The sequence below is a fragment of the Aquarana catesbeiana genome, linkage group LG10 (assembly GCF_042186555.1).
Source record: "Aquarana catesbeiana isolate 2022-GZ linkage group LG10, ASM4218655v1, whole genome shotgun sequence".
Lineage (NCBI taxonomy): Eukaryota > Metazoa > Chordata > Amphibia > Anura > Ranidae > Aquarana > Aquarana catesbeiana.
Genome location: NC_133333.1, coordinates 9,427,581 through 9,449,092, shown reverse-complemented (window position 1 = coordinate 9,449,092; position 21,512 = coordinate 9,427,581). Strand labels below are relative to the sequence as shown.

Below are 21,512 nucleotides of genomic sequence, written 5' to 3'. Positions count from 1 at the left end.
TGCTACTAAAGTTAATCTCATTTTTCTGACATTAGATTTGGGCCAAGTTTCAGAAATTTAGATGTCCAAAGCTGAATCTGAATTTCATTTTTGGTGGCTCCCTTTCAAAATGGCTCAAGCCTTTTTTCCTTATCATGGAACTGTGGGACAAACTTTGTGTTTCATTTTGGATAGAGTAAGGGAGGGTTATAACCCATGTCAGATATTTTTTTATGCCATCTGTAGCCCATTGGGAATATTTACCTAAACTTCCTGTCCCGTAGCCAAAACAGAAAGTGAGTGAAAATCCCTTCAAATTAAAGGGAATCCCTTGAGGTCCCCCAGGTCACCAGAACCAGTGTCCCCATTGGAAGATTTCCCATCTATTGCTTGTCTGTGACAACCCAAATTTGGGATTTAATTTTACTTTCCATTTTAATAATACCAGTAAAAAGGACAAAGAGAAAGGATCACAGAGACAGCCATAAAAAACCTGACAGGTGTTCTAATAGATCCCCACTCCATCTTAAGGAAAATAACATTTTTGTCTTTAGTTATACTATAAACTTGAAAATTATCCCTTGCAGTGGGGCTGGGGATTGGGTAAAGTAAATGTCCTTACCCAATCCTCTGCAGATCAGTCCCCGTAGCATCTTCTCCTCCATATTCGGACAGTCTAAGGTTCTCACATCTTCAAGACCAATGTAGGATCTATAGCCCTGCATTGGGCGTCATGATATCAAGGGACAGTCCAGTGGAGAGTGGGGAAGCTCCGCTTACATGAGGAACAAGAGTAAATATGCAAAGTAGCCTTGCAGTGCATGAGCAGCCCCACTGCAAGGGATTCTTTTCAAGTTTCCCCCAAGTTGTGCTTTAAATTTGCTTTGCTCAATTTTTAGACATTTATGGGTCCATGACCTGGGGCTGCCAAGATTTTCTCAAACCATTACCCAACTTGAAAATTAATCCCTTGCAGTGGGGCTGGGGACTGGGTAAAGTAAATGTCCTTACCCAATCCTCTGCAGATCAGTCCCCGTAGCATCTTCTCCTCCATGTTCGGACAGTCTAAAGTTCTCACATCATCAAGACCAATGTAGGATCTATAGCCCTGCATTGGGCGTGATGATGTCAAGGGACAGTCCAGTGGAGAGTGGGGAAGCTCTGCTTGCTTGAGGAACAAGCCTAAATGAGCAGTGCATGAGCAGCACCACTGCAAGGGATTCTTTTCAAGTTTCCCCCAAGTTGTGCTTTAAATTTGCTTTGCTCAGTTTTTAGACATTTTTGGGTCCATGACCTGGGGCTGCCAAGATTTTCTCAAACCATTACACGCAATTTTGCATCATTTGCTGCTCTGGGATATATGTTTTTTTTAGAGCCGAAAGCATGGACAAAACACTCAAGCTCCATCTCTTCTCTCAGTGATAGACCTTATAAACACTCATGCTTCCTTCGAGAGAATGTTTGCCAAACTGCAGGGCAGAACTTCCATATTTCAGAAAAATTGGGTCTACTGTCTCAAAGACAGCAGAAATACTGTTATGTCCTGTACACATGACAGGATTTTCCGACAACAAGTTTTGTTGTCGGAAAATTTGAGAACCTGCTCTCAAACATTTGTTGGCAGAAATTCCGACAACAAATGTTCTATGGAGCACACACACGGTCGGACTTTCCGACAACTAAAGGGCCATACACACGATCTGACTTTTTGACAACAAACGTGCAAATTACCTGTTTTAAGGCAACATCCGACCGTGTGTACGCTCCATCGGGCAAACTTTTTCGGTTTTCAAAAGTCCTACGTCGGCGAGTCCGATCGTGTGTACACAAATCGATCGGACTTTAGTCCAAAGTACAAACACGCATGCTCAGAACCAATGCAAAAGATCAGACAACAATACAGAAGTTGACCAAAGGGTGGCAGTAAAGAGCTGAAAAACCACGTGATTTGGTGAAAGTTGGCTGAAAAAGTCCTGCCGTGTGTATGCATACCAAGTTCACGGCCAACGCCCTTTGGACAGAAATCCACGGAAAAGTTTGTTTGAAATACGATCGTGTGTATGAGGCTTTAATCACATCCAACATGCTGGAAATTCCTTTCGTGTGTACTGGGCATTACTCTCTAATATTTCTCCCATTAACACCCCATATATAGTTTGCGTAATTTCTTAGATTGATATTACTTTACAAGCAAGCTCCTGAAGAAGATAGGTTAAGTTAATCAGTACCAGTACTTTTCAACCGTTTAATTCATTATATGCAAACTCCTGACTTTTCCTTTCTCTTGTCTTCCACTGCCCTCCATTCCTTCACCTTTCCCCACCCCTGGACCTTCCCATCCTACTTCTTACCTACTATCCGCTTATGGTCTGAAATCTGTAATGCCTTCATGAATTTATTGTACCCTTATTGATGAGTGAATGGCATTATTGGATAATGTTTTTGCTACTCATATTTAGTAAAGAACAATATTAATAAAAAAAATGTAAAAAAAATTAAATATGGCTATGTCCAAAGGCATGGTTCTTTTGTTCTCAGAAAACAATGTCTTCACAATCAGAGATCTAGGAAGTTATCACCTTGCATAATTTGTGGCAAAGATAAAAGTATTTTTGCTGAACTTATCAAACATATATTACAAAACACTTCCATTGGTATATTTAACAGAGCAAAAGGGACAAAATAAGAGAAATTTTTAGGGAGATCCTGGATGGGCAGGGGAGATCCTGTCATTCATCCGCTCCTCCTCCATTGACAGAATGGATTGCATTTTGGGACATTAATAGGATGAGTTCTCTCAATGATGGAGGGGGCACGAAGGGGTGGGCGAGTAGCACTTGTCTTTCACATGCACAGCCACTATTAATTTCTGCGGCACAGGAAGATTGCTGCTCTGGGTAGTATCCAGCAGCCTGAAGGAAAGATTTGGTTTGGTCAGATGCTTGTTCACGCCAGTAACGGCTTGTTTACATGAGACCGAAACTCTGGTTTCTGATGTCACACAGTGGGAGGAACAACATCAGTATAGGAACCGGATGCTGCCAATCTCATCCTTACCAGGCTTCCCAATTACATGGGAGAGCCCGGTAAAGACAGCGGTGGGGGGGGGGGCGTGACCCCATTCTGTCAACTGTAAAAGTAATCTAGCGGCTTCTTAGCTACTAGGAATACTTTTACATTGAAGAAAATTGCCAGCCTTAAATAACGATATCTCGATCATTGCTGCAGCTGCAACGATGACTGTGATATCACTCATCCAATCTAGCGATGCACCAGTACATCGTTGGACGACAAGTGGTTAAAGTTTCTTTTGAGATATTTATCTCTTTAGCAGGGCATACTTGTATGTCAAATAATTCTACCCAAAAAAGGGGCACCGTAAGTTCCTCGGGGGAGGGGACTAATGCAAATGGTAGCACAGTATAAATTAAATAAAGAAATATTGAAAATTTAGTTTTATAACGTTAAGAACTATTGTGATAATAACTTGCTACAGATACAGAGTATTGCTAATCACTATATTCATTTATCCATTTCAGCAAAGACATGTGAAGATCCAAACAGTCATTATACTGCCTGTGGAAATGCCTGCCAGGCCACTTGCTCTGACAGAACTGCTCCATCCAAATGTAAGAAACCCTGTGCAGAAGCCTGTGAGTGTAAACAGGGCATGGTACTAAGTGGGGACAAATGTGTGCCCGTCTCAAGCTGTGGTTGCCAATACAATGGACGGTATTACGAGCCCAATCAGTCTTGGTATGATGAGAAATGTACTGTGCTCTGCAAATGCGATCCAGGATTGGGTATGCCCGTTTGCCAGCCAACAAGCTGTAAAAAAAGTGAGAAGTGTATGGTGGTCGATGGGAAACGAGGCTGCTATCCTACTCAGTACACAACATGCACAGTCTCCGGTGATCTTCACTACACCACATTCGACAAGCTGAGATTTAGTCTCACGAAAACCTGCATCTACCAGCTGGTAAAGGTAACCTCAGATGACCCTTCCCTGGTCAAGTTTGCCATCAAAGTCCAGAATGATCACCGAGGTAACAGAGCAGTGGCCTTTACTAAAGCTGTGACGTTGGAGGTCTACAACAAAACCATAACCATCAGTAAAGAATTTCCAATGAAGATACAGGTATGGCAATTAATAATGTTATATTATATATGTTATATTTTCTTTTATTGACCATTGATGTAAAAGAGATACCGTATATACTCGAGTATAGGCCGACCTGAATATAAGCCGAGGCACCTAATTTTACCACAAAAAACTGGGAAAACGTATAAGCCTAGGGTGGGAAATGCAGCAGCTACTGGGTAAACAATGCCCATCTGCAGCCTCACTGTGCCCATTTGCAGCCTCACTGTGCCCATCTGCAGCCTCACTGTGCCCATTTGCAGCCTCACTGTGCCCACCTGTATCATCAGTGCCCATCTGCAGCCTCACTGTGCCCACCTGTATCATCAGTGCCCATCTGCAGCCTCACTGTGCCCATCTGCAGCCTCACTGTGCCCATCTGCAGCCTCATTGTGCCCATCTGCAGCCGTACCTTTGATAACTAAAGCAGCGGGTGTCTCCTACTGTGTCATGCAGTTTATTCGGTGGCTGTCCATTGTAGCAAAGCCTCGCCCTCGTCCATGATAGATGGAACACTGGTAAAATACTGGGAAACTGCACCCTCACTCGAGTATAAGCCGAGGGGGGGGGGGTTTCAGTCTAAAAAAATGTGCTGAAAAACTTGGCTTATACTCGAGTATATACGGTATCATCTGTTACATTTTATTGTCCAGTGTGCGACACTTAAAGATTTCAAAAAGCTGGAATTTCAAAACTGAAGAGAAATTTGGAGTATTAAAAAGGCAATCCATTAAAAAATGTATGTTTCATTTTGGATGCTCACGGTCAATTTGAATTAGTCAAAACTTTCTATTATCGCTTTAGAACTCCATGGGTGGGGTTTGGACAGCTGCAAAAATGGGTCTTACTTCTCTTTTGGTATCTTTTGTGTGTTCTAGAAGAAATGAGACTGACTTTGTTGCAGCAGGGGTAACAAGATTTCATGGCAGAGGGCTTAGTCAAGAGAACCTGTCACTGACACTCCCAAGATATATAGAAATGCAGAAAGGAGCACCAGACCAAAATCAGATTAAAGGGTCCAAGATCATTTTAATTGTTGAAAAAAAGCGGCCAATATTCAAACCATGTATGGCTGGCCTTAGAGCCAGTATTAAACTCTTCTCATGGAGGAACCACCTGACAGCAGTTGGGGAGCCATTGTGTTGAGTCCTGATGAATTGGGAATTGCGTTGCACCCGAAACATGTTTTAGCAACAATTAAAATGATCTCAAACTCTTTATCCAATTCTGGTCTGGTGCTCCTTTCTGTATTTCTATGGTTTCAGTTATAGTTGGGTGTCCATCAGGGGGAATCCTTACTGTCTGGGAGCATGCCTTGCCAGAGCCAATGAGCTTGTTTGGAGTTTTCCTTCATATGACTGCGCTTCCGTATCTAAAGGTTCCCAGTGCCTGTTTGAGTATGTTGTTCTGAAGTATTCCCAAGAGATATAACATGCTGGTGATAATGCATGTCGGGTCCATTATAAAAAAGTCTATGAGACTTTTATAGACTATAGTCTGTAAGACTATGTGAGCATGCTTTTAGGAATTTATTAATAGACTTAATTTATTGAGAATTGTTTGTTTATATATGAAAAATAATCAAGAAGGGCTGATCATACCTGTAAACTATAGAGGAACGCATTACTGGGTGGAGAAAAAAATGTAATCTAATACTTTCTCTGCCAACAATAAGCCTACAGTATTTCAGGTGGAAGCTTTATATATATACTTCTTATTTTGGCGACAACTCTAGAAAGCAATAAAAATCTTACAAGGGTTCTAAATAGGGACAATATTTGGGTTTTCCACTACCATGAGTTCTAGGCAAATCCTGCAAGTTCAAGATTTGCAGTCCTAGCAAATTTTGTGCAGATGCACCAAAAATAATTTTCTTAAATAATAATACACTGCATGATGTTTGAACTATAGCGAGCAACTTACAATTGCCAATAAATGGGTTAAGTAAGCCTCCTCAATAAAAAGGAGGGACACAGAGCAGTTAATTGGAAGCTGTTGTAGGAAAAGCATAATAAATATGAAATCTACCTATTTTTATTTTAGGTTGATGGACAATATACTTGCTTACCGTACTATTTTGAGTCAACGAAGATCATCGCCTACATATCAGGATCTGATTTGGTCCTCACCACAGACTTCAACTTAAAACTGACTTCTGACGGAAAGGGTTATGTACGTGTCACCTTGCCAAACACGTACGCTGGAGCTGTTAGTGGTTTATGTGGCAACAACAATGCAGATCGCTCTGACGATTTCACTATTGGCAACGGTGTTAAAGCCAAAACTAGTGAAGAATTTGGTGACCACTGGAAGGTGGGAGAAGTAAAAGGATGCACAAGCGAGTGCACCAACTGCCCAAAATGCACTGATGTAGAGAAGGACACCTACAAGAGTGACCAGTATTGTGGTCTTCTTATCAAACCTGATGGACCATTCGGTCAATGTCACGCTTCTGTTGACCCAACTTCATTCTTTGAGGACTGCAAATCTGATGCCTGTGCCTACAAGGGTCACCAGTCAGTTGTCTGCAGCATCCTTGCCTCCTATGTTTCTGAGTGTCAGAGAAATGGTTCCACGGTCAAGGAATGGAGGACTCCATCTTTCTGCGGTAAGCTTTGTCTAAGGCATTGTTCTCAGGCTCTGTTTCTTCTAAATAGTAGTGTGCAAATAGGTTAATAGACTCCTATAAGAAGCCATCCATCTTCAGGACTGAGCTACACTATGTGATGTATGTTCTTCTCTATTAGCTAAGTAAAATAAAGATATAAAGTAATTTGTAGATGAAGTACAATTACCCAAAAAAAACTAAACTTTTTTCACCGGTAAGCCTTGAGGTTTCAAATAATAATTTGCCTCCCTTATTTTCTTAAGATTTGTATGTATGTACCATGGGAATTATTCATATTCCTACACATACTTTATTCAATAATAATGATCAAAACAAGATAGTCTCCAAATATTGTCCGCAATTATTGTACAATAATAATTTTATTGTACAATATGAACTTACTCCGAAGAAATCATAGATTGCCTAGATGCATTGGATGGTCCTTATCTTGCATATGAATTAATTGGAGGAAGTTTCTGGGCTATATACTAGCACTGCATCCTAACATACATTGTATGGCGAGATAGGGAATGGATGTTTACAGTATCCAAATATGATTCAAAAATACATAAATGTATTAGACATAATATAATAAAATCATGTGCAGAGGAGGTCTTGGGCTAGAATCCATGTATAAACTTAAAAAAATTGTATCCTGCTATCAAACACATACAGTACATACTGAATTAAACAAATTGTGAAGGACTATATTGCCTCAATGGTAAATTTATTAGCTGAGACATTCAAGGGAGCTAGGTCTCGATGCGTTTCATGGGAATTCCCCGCTTCTTCAGGAGGATTAATGGGAGACCTACAATCCCCAAACAAACGATATACAATAAAATAATATAACCATACCACGTTACTGTTATGTTCCTGTTGTTTATGGTATGGCTATTTTATTGTATATCATTTATTTGCAGAATTATGGGTCTACCTTAGTACTCCTGAAGAAGAAACGCGGTAAAGTCTAACTCCCTTCGATGTTCCTTCCTTGATTTACCATTGAGGCAATCTATCCCTTTCTAGTTTGTTTATTGGTATATGTATACGCTTGATAGTGTGGGATACCAATGGGTCTTGACATCTGTTGGAGGAAGATTAACAGACCTGCTTGTACATTTAGTATCCTATATTTATGTATTTAAAACATAAGGAACTTCTTTAATGTGCAAAGTATTTTGTGTTCTCAGAAATGACCTGCTCCCCGAACAGCCACTACGAGCTCCTTGGAAACAGTTGCCCTGCAACTTGCTTTGGTCTGATTGCTCCACCATCTTGTGTACCGTCCTACACCGAAGGATGCTACTGTGACAATGGCTTCATCCTCAGTGGGGAGGACTGTGTGTCAGTACCAGAATGTGGCTGTGTCTTTGAGAACACCTACTACAAAGCAGGGCAAGATTTCTACGCCGACAACCAATGCCAGAGGAAATGTACATGTGGTGCCGATGGTAGAACAACCTGTCAGGACAGCCGTTGTGGAGACAATGCTGAGTGCAAAGTGGTGGATGGAGTCCTAGGATGCCATCCAAAGGAGTTTGGACAGTGTGTAGCTTGGGGAGATCCACACTACATCACTCCAGATGAACTATATTACTCATTCCAGGGCACCTGCGCCTACATACTTATTAGGATTAAAAGTATTAACTTGGAAGTGACGGTGGAAAATGAACCCTATAAAAAAGTGGCAGTAACCAAATCAGTCATAGTGAGATCCGGAAAATATGCAATTCATTTGGAGAGAGGGAAAGGAAGGAGTGCAACAATGGTGAGTAAAATGACTGGTCACTTGGGCACTTTATATATTTCTTTCAATTATTCAACAATGATGGCTAATTGCACGCATATAATATATACGCATTGTGCATTTGTGTGTGTATATATATATATATATATATATATATATATATATATATATATATATAGTGGAGAAAATAATTATGTTTATGTTTGTATGTTTCCCACTTACAAAGAAATGAAGGGTTATGCCGCGTACACACAATCGGTTTTCTCGTTGGAAAAAGATATGACGGCTTTTCCGACGGGATTCCGCTCAAGCTTGCATATCCGTCGAATTGCTTCCGAGCATGCATAGAGATTTTGCGCGTCGGAAATGCCACAGACGATCGCATTTTCGGATAGGAACTTTTCCCGACCGAAAAATTGTGAGCATGCTCTCAATCTTTTGCTGGCTGGAATTCCGCCAGCAAAAGACCGATAGAGTATACACACGGTCGAAAAAATCTCATCGGTCTTTTGCGGGCCAAAATTCCGACCGTGTGTACGGGGCATAAGAGACAGAATATCAACCAAAAATCCAGAAAAAATACACAAAACAAATGCTATAAATTAAGTTGCAGTTCAGTGATGTAAAATAAATATTTGATCCCCAAGCAAACCATGGCTTATAACTTGGTGGAGAAATCCCATGTTGGCAAGCACAGAAGTAAGACGTTTCTTGTAGTTGGTGACCAGGTTTGCACACATCTCAGGAGGGATTTTGGTCCATCTTCTTTACAGATCTTCTCTAAATCCTTTTTTTTTGGCTGTTGCTTGGCAACTCCAAGTTTCAGCTCCCTCTATAAATTTTCTATAGGATTAAGGTCTGGAGACTGACTAGACCACTCAATGATCTTAAGGTGCTTCTTCCTGAGCCACTTCTTTGTTGCCTTGTCGGTATATTTTGGGTCATTGTCATGCTGGAAGACCCATCCATGACCCATCTTCAGTGTTCTGGCTGAGGGAAGAAGGTTCTCGTCCAAGATTTTATAATACATGGATCTGTCCATTGCCCCCCCCATGCATGTCACTCTCTTAGGTGAAAGATGTTCACAGTGCTTGCTGTGCCTCCTTGGATATGCATGTGACATATCCAAAGAGGCATAGCCTTTCATTCCCAAAGGAGGGGGGGTGTCTAGCAGCACATCTTTGGGAAGGGCACTGGCTAAGCCCTAAAGAGCCGGTGGGCCTCTCAATGACGTCACAAACTATATGGCACCGTAAAAATAGGATCAAGTGGTGGCAGGAGACAACAGGATCTCAGTGGGACAATGATGGATACTCTGGGTGGGTGAGTATCTGAAATGTGGGCAACACACTATCCAGTAAATGGGGTAAAAAAAAACAACAATAGGGGAGGGCAAAGATCCACTTTAAACAACTTGTTAAATGTAGAGTTCTGCCTGCTACTTAGGGTAAATGTGATTATTTTCATATAAGGTAGCACGTCTGCTGTTGACTTACAGTCACTTGTGGCCAGGCTATGGACATTAAAGTATGCACATAAGCAATAAATGCTCTTTCAAACAAGCCTCCACTGACCCCCGTAGCTGCAGGAATTGTGGAGCAATTCATCCTCCAAGTTCACAGTGGGAGAAGAACTAAAATCTTAAATTGATCTCTCAGCGGCTCAGTTCTCCCCTCCAAGTACATATGTCTGTGTTTCCATGAAAAAAAAAAAATGTGAAAACAATTTTTTTTTAAAAAAGTCATTCGTTTATGATACTTAGTGCAAAGAGTTTGCAAACTCGATATCATTAGATTTGGATTTGTTTCTACTTTATCCAAATGACTAGTTGGTCTTTGTTTTTCCTTTCTCTTTTGCCTTTGAGCTGTCTTGGTATAGGTGTAATCTCTAGAGCACATGTGTCAAATGCAAGGCTTGCGAGCCAAATGCGACCCACCAGGCCATTTCATCTGGCCCTCACACCTCTCCTGCACCCTCCACCCCCACCTTATTTTAGTAGTTGGCAGCAGAGAGGAGGACAGAACTCCTCTGCCAGATCCTGCACTTTTACATGCAGTTATGGAGATGCTCATCTCTGCACCCCGACCCCCCCCTTGCCCATCTCAGCAGTAGGCACCGGAGAGGAGGACAGAAGTCCCCCACCAGATCCTGCACCTCTCTGTGCAGCCACAGTACTCCCTCATTTCCACTTCCCCTGGTCTCAGCATTCATCAGAATCGGGCAGCTAACTCCAGCCCTCCTCTGGTCCTCATCCAGACCCTGCACTTTCTGCTTCCCAGCTCACCACCAGCTTTTTCCCAGAGGCAGCACAAGGTAAGGGGGTGCACTTTTATGTAAAGGACGGTTGGGGACTCAACTTCTAATGGTGATGGGGCTCTTGACATCCAATGTAAGTGGGGGTGGGGTGCTCTGGACATCTAGTCTTACAGATATAACCGGCTCTTTGAGGGCAACCATAATGCTGATATGGACCGCAATAAAATAGAGTTTGACCCCTGCTCTAGAGAGTTTAGATTTGGCAAAAGCATTTCAGCGCCATCTGGCTTTATTTCCTTTTCACATTGCAGTTTCGAGATATTTCTACCGCTGTGCCAGCACTTGAGTTCAAAAGCATCAATTTTACGACACTCAGTGTTTCATATATTGTTCGACATCTATTTTTCTTATTTCCAATTTTTAGATAAATGGAGAGAGATATAACCTTCCCATCCAGTCTCAAGAGTTTTGGATAAACCGCCAAGGGAATAACATCATCGTTTGGACTAAAGAAGGGATCACAGTCATGTTTGACCAGCAGTATTATGTGTCTGTCTGGATACCGAGCACCTTCCGTGGATTAACCGAAGGCCTCTGTGGAAATTTCAACAAAAACCCCGGCGATGACATTCGCCTCCCGAATGGCACTGCCGTCAATGACGTAGCAGTTTTTGGAGAGTCCTGGTCAATAGATAAAGAAAGATCAAACTGCAGAGGATGCTCGGGTGATCAGTGTCCAAAGTGTGATCAAGCTGACTCTGCTCTGGCCAGTTCACCAACAAAATGTGGAATGATTTCAGATCCTCAAGGTCCATTCAAAGAATGTCTTCGCTTGGTAAATCCAGAAAATTATGTCAAGAGCTGTGTGTTTGATGTGTGTAACGGAGGTGGTGGTCAGGAAGCTTTATGCTCCAGCCTGCAAGCCTACACAGCAATATGCCAAGAGAAGGGTGCAAATGTTGGAGCTTGGAGGAACACCACCAATTGTTGTAAGTCCGGTCTTGCAAATTGACATACTGCATGTCTTTAGCTTATGTCTGAAACTGCCTTTGTCAGTGATCATCCCATCTCCATCCCTCCAAGTGTCTTTATGTTCTTAGCTAGTCTTTGATGGTTCTCTTTTATTCAGGTCATGGTATAGCTAATAGTAGTTAGAAAAATTCAACCAAGGTTCCACCAACATATACAACTCCTCTCTGGTTTTCAGCATTACAGAACATGTTCAGTTGAACTTGATTAACTACTACAGAAGGCTGTCTCAACCTTTTAACCCTAGAGGAACCCCAAAAATAATTTTCATGTCTGGAGGAACCCTTACTAAAACCAAATCATCAGGACTCAATAGGAACAATGCTCCTTATATTAGTGGTCAATAGGAAGAATGTCCCCCTTAAAGTGGTGTTTAGAATGCCACCCTTAAAGACAGCTAAAAAGATATTTGGTGTCATGCTGCTGGCTTTGCTAAGTGGTGCTGAACCTTGAACTCTGCAGGCATCATCAAATAGGTGGTTCATCAGCCACAGCTCAAGGAACCCCTAGCAACCTCTGGAGGAACGCCAGGGTTCCACGGAACCCTGGTTGAGAATGGCTGTATTACAGAGTCTTAGCTAGTCACTAACGGATTCTTGTCCAGTGACGTACTGGTACATCACTGGATTAGAAGGGTGATATCTTGGTCATCGCTGCAGCAATGATCAAGATATAATTTTTTAGGGTTGACAATCCCTTCAATGTAAAAGTAATCGTAGCAGCTAAGAAGCCAATGAATTGCTTTTACAAGAGGCGGAAGGGGGTCCCACCCTCCGCCGCTGCTGCCTTCATCAGGCTCTCTTGTGTGATTGGATAGCCTGGTGGGGATGCGACCAGCGTCATCTGATTCCTGGTACATGGGTTTCTAGCTATTACTAGATGCTTTAGAACAGGGGTCTCCAAACTTTCTAAACAAAGGGCCAGTTTACTGTCCTTCAGACTTTAGGGGGGGCGGACTGTGACCATAGGGGGTAGAATTTGTCCTGTGGGAGTAAGCAGTGCATTAGGGGGCGAACTAGTGCCCCATCATTGGCATCAGTGGGAGGAATAGTGCCCCATTGAAGGAGTCAAATGGGAGGAATAGTGCCCCATCATTGGTGTCAGAGGGAGGAATAGTGCCCCGTTGTTCATGTCTGTAACTGGAATGATGCCATTGTTGGTGTCAGAGTTGGTGTCAGTGGGAGGTATAGTGCCCCAAGGTACAAACAAGGCCAAGGATAAATCCAAAGGAAAAACTAAGCTTAACTTACCACCAGCCCGCAGACAATCAAATAACCTGTCTAACAGTATGCATTAAAAGCAGGGCTTTCGTCTTCACACGTTTGCAAATGCATGCGTAAGCCACAGAGCCTCATCAAGGCACCCTGGTATCTGTGGTACCTAACACTAACTTATAAGTGTCCCCACAGTGGAGGCACATGCATTCTGATGGATAGGTGAGAGCAGGTGGACTGAAGGGGAGCCACCCCTTCTTAAAGGTACAGGGGCAGACTGAACACCCAGCATATAGCACAATGGCTGCAAAGGTGTGAGTGCGCTGCCTGACCAAAAAACACGACGGTGATAAAAAAAATATGCCACTTATAGTGCCCCAAGGGCCTGATAAAGGCAAGTAAAGGGCCGCATCAGGCCCCCCGAGCCACAGTTTGGAGACCACTGCTTTAGAGGCCAGGGAGAGATATGGGGTCTAATAGACCCCATATCGCTCTAGAAAGAGGACCTTTCATAGTCCATGCTATCACAAGGGTTGCTGTTCATCCCTTCTGTCTGATAGCAATAAAAAAGATTAAAAAATAAATGAAGATAAAAAAAAAATAAAGATACAGTGTAAGGCCTGTCATGGTCCACACTATCACAAGGGATATTGTTCATTCCCTGTCATAGCAATAAAAGAGATTAAAAAATAAATAAAGATACAGTGTTAAAAAAATGTCTTGGTAGACTGACACATAGCTGCAAAGGGTGGACCAACTCAATATTGAACTCTACGCACTAATGCCCCGTACACACGGTCGGATTTTCCAACGGAAAATGTGTGATAGGACCTTGTTGTCGGAAATTCCGACCGTGTGTGGGCTCCATCACACATTTTCCATTGGATTTTCCGACACACAAAGTTTGAGAGCAGGATATAAAATTTTCCGACAACAAAATCCGTTGTCGGAAATTCCGATCGTGTGTACACAAATCCGACGGACAAAGTGCAACGCATGCTCAGAATAAATAAAGAGATGAAAGCTATTGGCCACTGCCCTGTTTATAGTCCCAACGTACGTGTTTTACGTCACCGCGTTTGGAACGATCAGATTTTCCGACAACTTTGTGTGACCGTGTGTATGCAAGACAAGTTTGAGCCAACATCCGTAGGAAAAAATCCATGGATTTTGTTGTCGGAATGTCCGAACAAAGTCCGACCGTGTGTACGGGGCATAAGACTGGGATGCCATTAAAGTTCATGTGCGTGTGAAGGCAGGCATCCCAATACTTTTGGTAATATAGTGTATATATATAAAAAATAATGTTTGGGGGTTCTAAGTAGTTTTCTAGCAAAAAAAAAAAATGTTATTTACATATAGGAGAGCAATGTCCGAACTGGAAGTGATTAAGGTACTGCTTGTGTTTTTTTTTTTGCCAGTCAGAAGCATTTCCCTTCACAGATTTTCTTCAACCAAAATCAATCATTTAGATATGGATAGACTTTGGTGAACCAATTTCTAGAATCTGTTGGAAATGCAACCATTCCCCCAGGCTTTGTTATCATTTAATGTTCTGCCGGTGTAGGATAATCCTTCCTTTTTGGGCCAAGCAAAGGAAGAAAACTTTGGAGCTTGGAGAAACAACTTACCATTAAAACAGATCTACTTTTTCAATGGTTTGATGATTAAGGCACACACTATAGATTCCAGTGATTGGATCACAGTGCAGAACCTTTCATACTCAGCCTGATGTATATAAGATTAGGATCTTAAATAATGATTACAGTATTTAAGCAAGCAATTCGTGACTTGTATGGTAATACATTTTTTTTTGAATTTTTGAATAATACATTTTTGTTACACTTTTTAAAATCTTTTGTATCTGATCCCCCGCAGCACTTTCCTGTCCAATCAACAGCCACTACAGCGTGTGTACCCGATCTTGTGCCGTCTCCTGCTATGGCCTCCTGGCATCCAGCTCTTGCCGTGAAGAGTGTTTCGAGGGATGTGAGTGTGACCCCGGCTACGTTTTCGATGGCGAACAGTGCGTTACCATGGATAAATGCGGTTGCATTTATAAGAAAAGATATTTGAAGGTAAAAAAAAAAGAAAAGAAATGCATTATTATTTTGGATTGGATAGCTGAAGGTGCAAACTCTAATCTGGTATCACCGTCCTTTTTTTTTTTAGGCTGGCGAAACCGTGCTAAGCGAGGGCTGTAGCCAAGAGTGTAGTTGTAATCCAATCTTTGGAGTGCGCTGCCAGAACCGGAGCTGTGCCGAGGATGAGATATGTCGAATTCGGGATGGTTTGAGGACTTGTGTCAACAAAGGTGAGAGCGGTCAGGGGAACTGGTGAAGAACTTCTACTGAAGTCTTAAAAAATTCATCTGTAAATGAATTGCATCAGCTGCACTTTTTTTTATTTTGACAAGAGTAGGGAGGGGTTAGACCCCTGACAATTAAATTTTGCCCCATGGGTCTCATTGGGGAGCTTTATCTTAACGTCTTATTTGAAAGACCCAACAGGAATCGAGAGAAGAGTCTCTCCATGAGGGAAATCCTTGGACAACTGTTGCTGAACTAGTGTCTCCCCTAGAAATGCGTACAAAGGAAAAATGTGTTTCTTTTCGATTTGTTCATTAAAGCGGAGTTCCACCCTCAAACTTATTTTTTTTTTTAAATCAGCAGCTACAAATACTGTAGCTGCTGACTTTTAATAAGGACACTTACCTGTCCAGAGAGCCCGCAATGTCGCCCCCCCGCAGTGGCCGATTCGCCCATTGACTCATCGTCTCGGGTGCAGGCGCCACTAAGGGAACCCGGAAGGGGAGCCCTCAGGCTTCACAGCCAGTTTCCTACTGCACATGCGGTGCTTTCTGAATGGCCCTGTCGTCTTCCGGGACACACACAGGTCCAAGAAGGCAGCGGGGGGAATGAGGAGGAGCCGAGACAGAAAAGGTAATGACGTACCTCGCCGCGCGAGGCTGGGTCAAAAGTACATCTTTGTACTTCATAGAAGGTAAGAAAAAAAATGTATATCCAAAAAACGAGGGGTGGAGGGGGGTGGTCTTTAGTTTAAGACCAAGTAGTAAAGTTGGGTAGAACTTCACTTTAAGTTAATCATTTTGTTTGCTCATATTCGTTATGTTATGGCGCGTACACACGAGCAGAATTTCCGTCGGAAAAATCGCTGAACTTTCGACCGTCAAGAACGCGGTGACGTACAACACTACGATGAGCCGAGAAAATGAAGTTCAATGCTTCCGAGTGTGCGTCGAATTGTTTCCAAGCATGCGTAGAAATTTTGGGCGTCGGAATGGGTACAGACGATCAAAATTTACTGATCGTAACTTTCTCCGACCGAAAAATTGAGAACCTGCTCCCAATCTTTTGCTGGCTGGAATTCCGCCAGCAAAAGTCCGACGGAGCATACATGCGGTCGCATTTTCGGACCATAAGCTCTCATCGGACTTTTGCTGGTGGAATTTACGCTCGTGTGTACGGGGCATTAGAATGATTCATTTTTGGAAATTGTTTCATATACGCCTTTATTTCAAATCGATTCAAAAATGTATTCGTTATTTTCAAATCGGTTCGAAATTTTGAGATTCGAATTTCGGAAGAATGCTACATTGGTTCTTTTATTTTATTTTTATTGTATTCTGTTCTATCCTCTTCTTTTTCTATTCTTTTATTTTTGATTCATTTTATTCTTTTCTATTCTATTCAGAAGCCTAAGTAGGAATCATCATCTTATTTCACTTTTACAGCTGACTGTATTTATTGCAATATGTTTCCATTTCCAATTCAAATTAATTTTTTCGAATTATAATTCAAAATCATTTTCAAATTTGAAAAATGGGTTTTGTTATCATTTCGATTCGTAACAAAACAAACCAGACATGTCTAATTTTCCTTCTATTCTGTTCTAGTGAAAACTCTAATGCCGCGTACACACGATCGGACTTCTCGTCGGAAAAATATATGGCGGCTTTTCCAACGGGATTCCGCTCAAGCTTGGCCTTGCATACACACGGTCACACAAAAGTTCGCTGAACTTACGACCGTCAAGAACGCGGTGACGTACAACACGATGAGCCGAGAAAATGAAGTTCAATGCTTCCGAGCGTGCATTGAATTGTTTCCGAGCATACGTAGGAATGTTGCACGTCGGAATCGCCACAGACGATTGCATTTTTGGATAGGAACTTTTTCCGACCGAAAAATTGAGAACCTGCTCTCAATCTTTTGCTGGCTGGAATTCGGTCCATGTATGGGGCATACACACGGTCGCATTTTCCGACGAAAAGCTCTCATCGGTCCTTTGCGGGCCGAAATTCCGATCGTGTGTAAATGTTTTGGAATTGCATACAAGTTTCACATTATTTTTCATTTTTAGATCCATGCAAATACAAAACCTGCCGTGCCAAGGAGAGCTGCAGAGTTGAGAACGAGGAAGCAGTTTGTGTGCCGGATTACAATGGTCTGTGCTATGCCTGGGGGGACCCCCATTGCCTCACGTTTGACGGCAAGGAGTATGATCACCAAGGCACCTGCACCTATGTTTTAGCACAGTACGCTGGCCCTGATAAAACTCTGGAGCCATTCAAGGTTACCATCAAGAATGAAAACAGAGGAACCCCAGCTGTTTCTTATGTCGGAAGGGTGAACGTGGTCATGTATGGTATCAACGTTACCATGCAAATTGGAGACTTTAATAAGATACGAGTAAGCTTTTTCCAACCCTTCAACTGTAATTTGTTAAAAGAAAGAAATACTGAAATGTTTTAAAGTACTCTTTAGTCAAAGTGGAGAATTTAGAATGGAAATTGTGGTAAATATTTTGGTTTTCTGGGAACACCGAATCCTGAGTTTGTAGCTTTGCAAGTCAGGTGTTCTCAACCCCTCCTATATAAACCTATTTATATTTTAGCATTGCTAATGTTATCTTAGATAAAGGGGAATAACATGGCGCCGACTCAGTGAAACAATAACGAATAAATATAGAGTGCAACATTCAAAAGTGCAATAATCAAATAAACGTTATATGTATTCTTACAAATACCTGTGCAAAAAATTCAAAGGCGCATCAAAGTGATAATAAGTACATGGAAATAAATGTTCAATCAAAGGTAGCAAAAAAATGTAAAAAATAATAAACAAAGTGCTTGTGCAAATAAACAGGAAACATCCAATTCATCCAAAGTGTTGTCACCGTCCGCTCAGAACTGTCCAATCAAGGATAACAGATAGTTAATAAAGTAAAGTGCTTGTGCAAGAAAAAAACGGAAGCCATCCAATTCATCCAAGTGTTGTCACCATCCGCTGTGTACCAATAGTTTGCCCCAGCCTCGCACCTCATCCAGAGACCCCCCCCCCCCCCGGGTTGAGTCAAGCCTCTTGTATAGATGGAACAATGATTCCCCAGCAATCAGTTGATTTCCAGAGGTATCCAAAACCGCTCCTCTATAGGGATCACTTCCTTGGCTCATCAAATACAGTTTATATGTAATGAAAGAAGGTGGGCTCCATAGCGCAGTAACCCAGTAAAATTTTTATTTAACCGATTGCCGACCGGCTCACGCCAAAATTCGTTGGCAGAAGGGCACATACAGGCATATTAACGTATCTGTACATTGCCCTTTAAGAAGTGGTTTGTGGGCGCACGCACGGCGCCAGCAGGGCACGCATCCGCCGCGAGTCCGCAGGTCCCGCGGACTCGATGCCCACGGGGATACCCGCGATCGACTCACGGGGAGGAAGAACGGGTGAAATGCTGATGTAAACAAGCATCTCCCCGTTCTGCCTAGTGACAGGACACTGATCACCGCTCTCTGTAATCGGGAGCGGTGATCAGTGTCGTGTCACACGTAGCCCGTCTCCCCCCAAAGTTGGAATCACTCCCTAGGACACACTTAACCCCTACAGCGCCCCCTAGTGGTTAACCCCTTCCCTACCAGTGTCGTTTGTACAGTAATCAGCGCATATTTAATCGCACTGATCGCTGTATAAATGTGAATGGTCCCAAAATAGCGCCAAAAGTGTCCGATCTGTCCGCCATAATGTCGCAGTCACGATAAAAATCACTGATCACCGCCATTACTAGTAAAAAAATAAATAAATTATTAATAAAAATGCCATAAAACTATTCCCTATTTTGTAGACGCTATAACTTTTGCGTAAACCAATCAATAAACGCTTATTGAGATTTTTTTTTACCAAAAATATGTAGAAGAATACATATCGGCCTAAACTGAGGAAAAAAAAAATTTTTTTATATATTTTTGGGGGATATTTATTATAGCAAAAAGTAAAAAAATAATGATATTATGATTTTGGTGTTTACAGTGGGGAATGGATAGGGAGGTAGAAGATGAGTAGAAAAGAGAACGATACCATGGAAGAAGAAAACAGAGTGAAGGAGAGGGAAAAGTGGGAAACCATAAAGGGGTAAAATAAAGGGTCTGTTGTTAGGTGGACATTTGGAATGGACTAGATAGGGAGAGCTTTTTGTTTGCTGCAACCCCAGTTCTGGCTCTTTGAACAGGTATGTATTGAGATGAGATTTAGCATGTTAGGGATCTCATATCAAAGCTCCTTGGAAAATGATACTTAACCCACAGGTTACTTTTTTTTAAATCGATCCATTGAGTTATTTTGCATTGTATTTCACATAATGTGTAAAGCTATGGGGTTTTTTTTGTGTTTTTTTTTAGTATGAACAAGAGTCTTGGGGTTTTCCAAGCATGCATTGTTCCCTCTTTGGACATAGTAATTTAATGAATATTCTCTTCATAGGTCAATGGTGAACTGACCAATCTGCCACTCACTCTTGCTGATGGAAGACTGAAACTATACCAGAGTGGAATGACGGCCATAGTGGAAGCTCAGAATAATGTGATCGTTAGCTATGACTGGAACTGGTTAGCTACAGTGAGCGTTCCTAGTAGTTATTACAATGCAACTTCTGGAATGTGTGGAAACTTCAATCAGGATCCAAATGATGACCAGAGAGGTCCTAATGGGGCATCACTATCATTAATCACAGACTGGATAAGAGAATGGAAAGAAGATGATCAAGATCCGTTCTGTTTTGATGTTTGTCCTGGGCATTGTCCAAACTGTGATGAGGAGAATAAGGCTCAGTATAGAGGTGATGATCAGTGTGGCTTCCTTCTTAAAGAGGACGGTCCATTCAGAGACTGCATCAAAAAAGTCAACCCAGAAAAGTTTTTGGATGCCTGTCTCTTTGATGTCTGTATGAACGATGGAGCGAAGACAATTCTATGCCAAGCTTTAGATTCTTATGTCAAGATATGCTTAAATGAAGGTGTTAAGGTTTACGATTGGAGGACAGCTACCCAATGCCGTAAGTAGAGCTCAATTTACTACTGCTGGGGAATTATTATAATTATTGCAGTGTTACTTTCTCTAGAGTTTCTGAACAGCGTATATTAGAATAAAGCTTTTTTTACAATGATTAACATAACATTTCATTTTTTTTTTTTCAATCTTTCAGCAATGGTATGTAACATTGAAAACAGTCATTACAACGCCTGTGGAAATGCTTGTCCAGCTACTTGCTCTGACAAAAACACCCCAGCCACATGCACAAAATCCTGTGTAGAGACCTGTGAGTGCAATGATGGAATGGTCCTTAGTGGGGATAAGTGCGTACCTGTTTCAAGCTGTGGCTGCAACCACAACGGGCGATATTATGAGCCTAACCAGTCCTGGTATGATGAGAAATGTAGCACACTTTGCCAGTGCGAGTCTAGTCTCGGAAAGGTGGTTTGCCAACCAAACAAATGCAAAACGACCGAGACCTGCGCGGTGATCAATGGAATACGAGGTTGTCATCCCAAAGCATTTTCAACCTGTACAACCCATGGAGATCCTCATCATGATACATTTGATAAAAAGAGATTTTCATTTATGGGCGCTTGCATCTACCAGTTAGTAAACGTAACCGATCCATCGTTGACCCACTTCTCCATCACTGTTGAAAATGAAAAGCGTGGTAACGCAGCTGTGTCCTTCACCAAAAGTGTGACCTTGCAACTGGACAACCACACCATGACCATGAGTAGAGATTACCCACAACAGATTATGGTATGGAATACCTATTCATGGTATAGTTTTAATTCATAGATGTAAACACTTTAGTATACTGGCTAGTGGAGAAAAGCAGAATGCTGTAAGTTTCTCAATACTTTGGGTGTGTCTGTCCTTTATGAAATTTTTGCAAAATGTTGGGTGGAGGTACTGGATGCAAAAGCTGTTTTGCATTACCATGCAGTATAAAATCTGTTATGTAGAGTGCAATGGTTGGGTAGCTCTCAAACTTTACATGGTATTAAAGAGGCACTTCAGATAAAGGAAGTGTAGTGGAAGAAGAAACTCCACAATGTTTGGGCATCCCTCAAACATTACATGGTATTAAAGTGGCACTCCCAATGAAATCAAGGAAGTGTAGGGGAAGTAAAACCTCCACAATGGTTGGGTAGCTCTCAAACATTACATGGTTTTAAGGAAGCACTTCCAATGAAAT

The 21,512-nt window shown here is 41.9% G+C and overlaps 1 protein-coding gene across 1 annotated transcript in view; it reads left to right on the top strand.

Annotated features, from left to right (window-relative positions):
* The window catches only part of LOC141110300 (IgGFc-binding protein-like), a 117,466-nt gene that overhangs the window by 51,821 nt on the left and 44,133 nt on the right, over positions 1-21,512 (top strand). Inside the window, exons 15-23 of the mRNA XM_073601596.1 lie at positions 3,519-4,117; positions 6,164-6,728; positions 7,922-8,499; positions 11,159-11,723; positions 14,856-15,055; positions 15,150-15,291; positions 17,361-17,689; positions 19,760-20,330; positions 20,481-21,073. Coding sequence (XP_073457697.1) covers positions 3,519-4,117; positions 6,164-6,728; positions 7,922-8,499; positions 11,159-11,723; positions 14,856-15,055; positions 15,150-15,291; positions 17,361-17,689; positions 19,760-20,330; positions 20,481-21,073 — 4,142 coding nt within the window. The remainder of the gene's footprint in view (positions 1-3,518; positions 4,118-6,163; positions 6,729-7,921; positions 8,500-11,158; positions 11,724-14,855; positions 15,056-15,149; positions 15,292-17,360; positions 17,690-19,759; positions 20,331-20,480; positions 21,074-21,512) is intronic.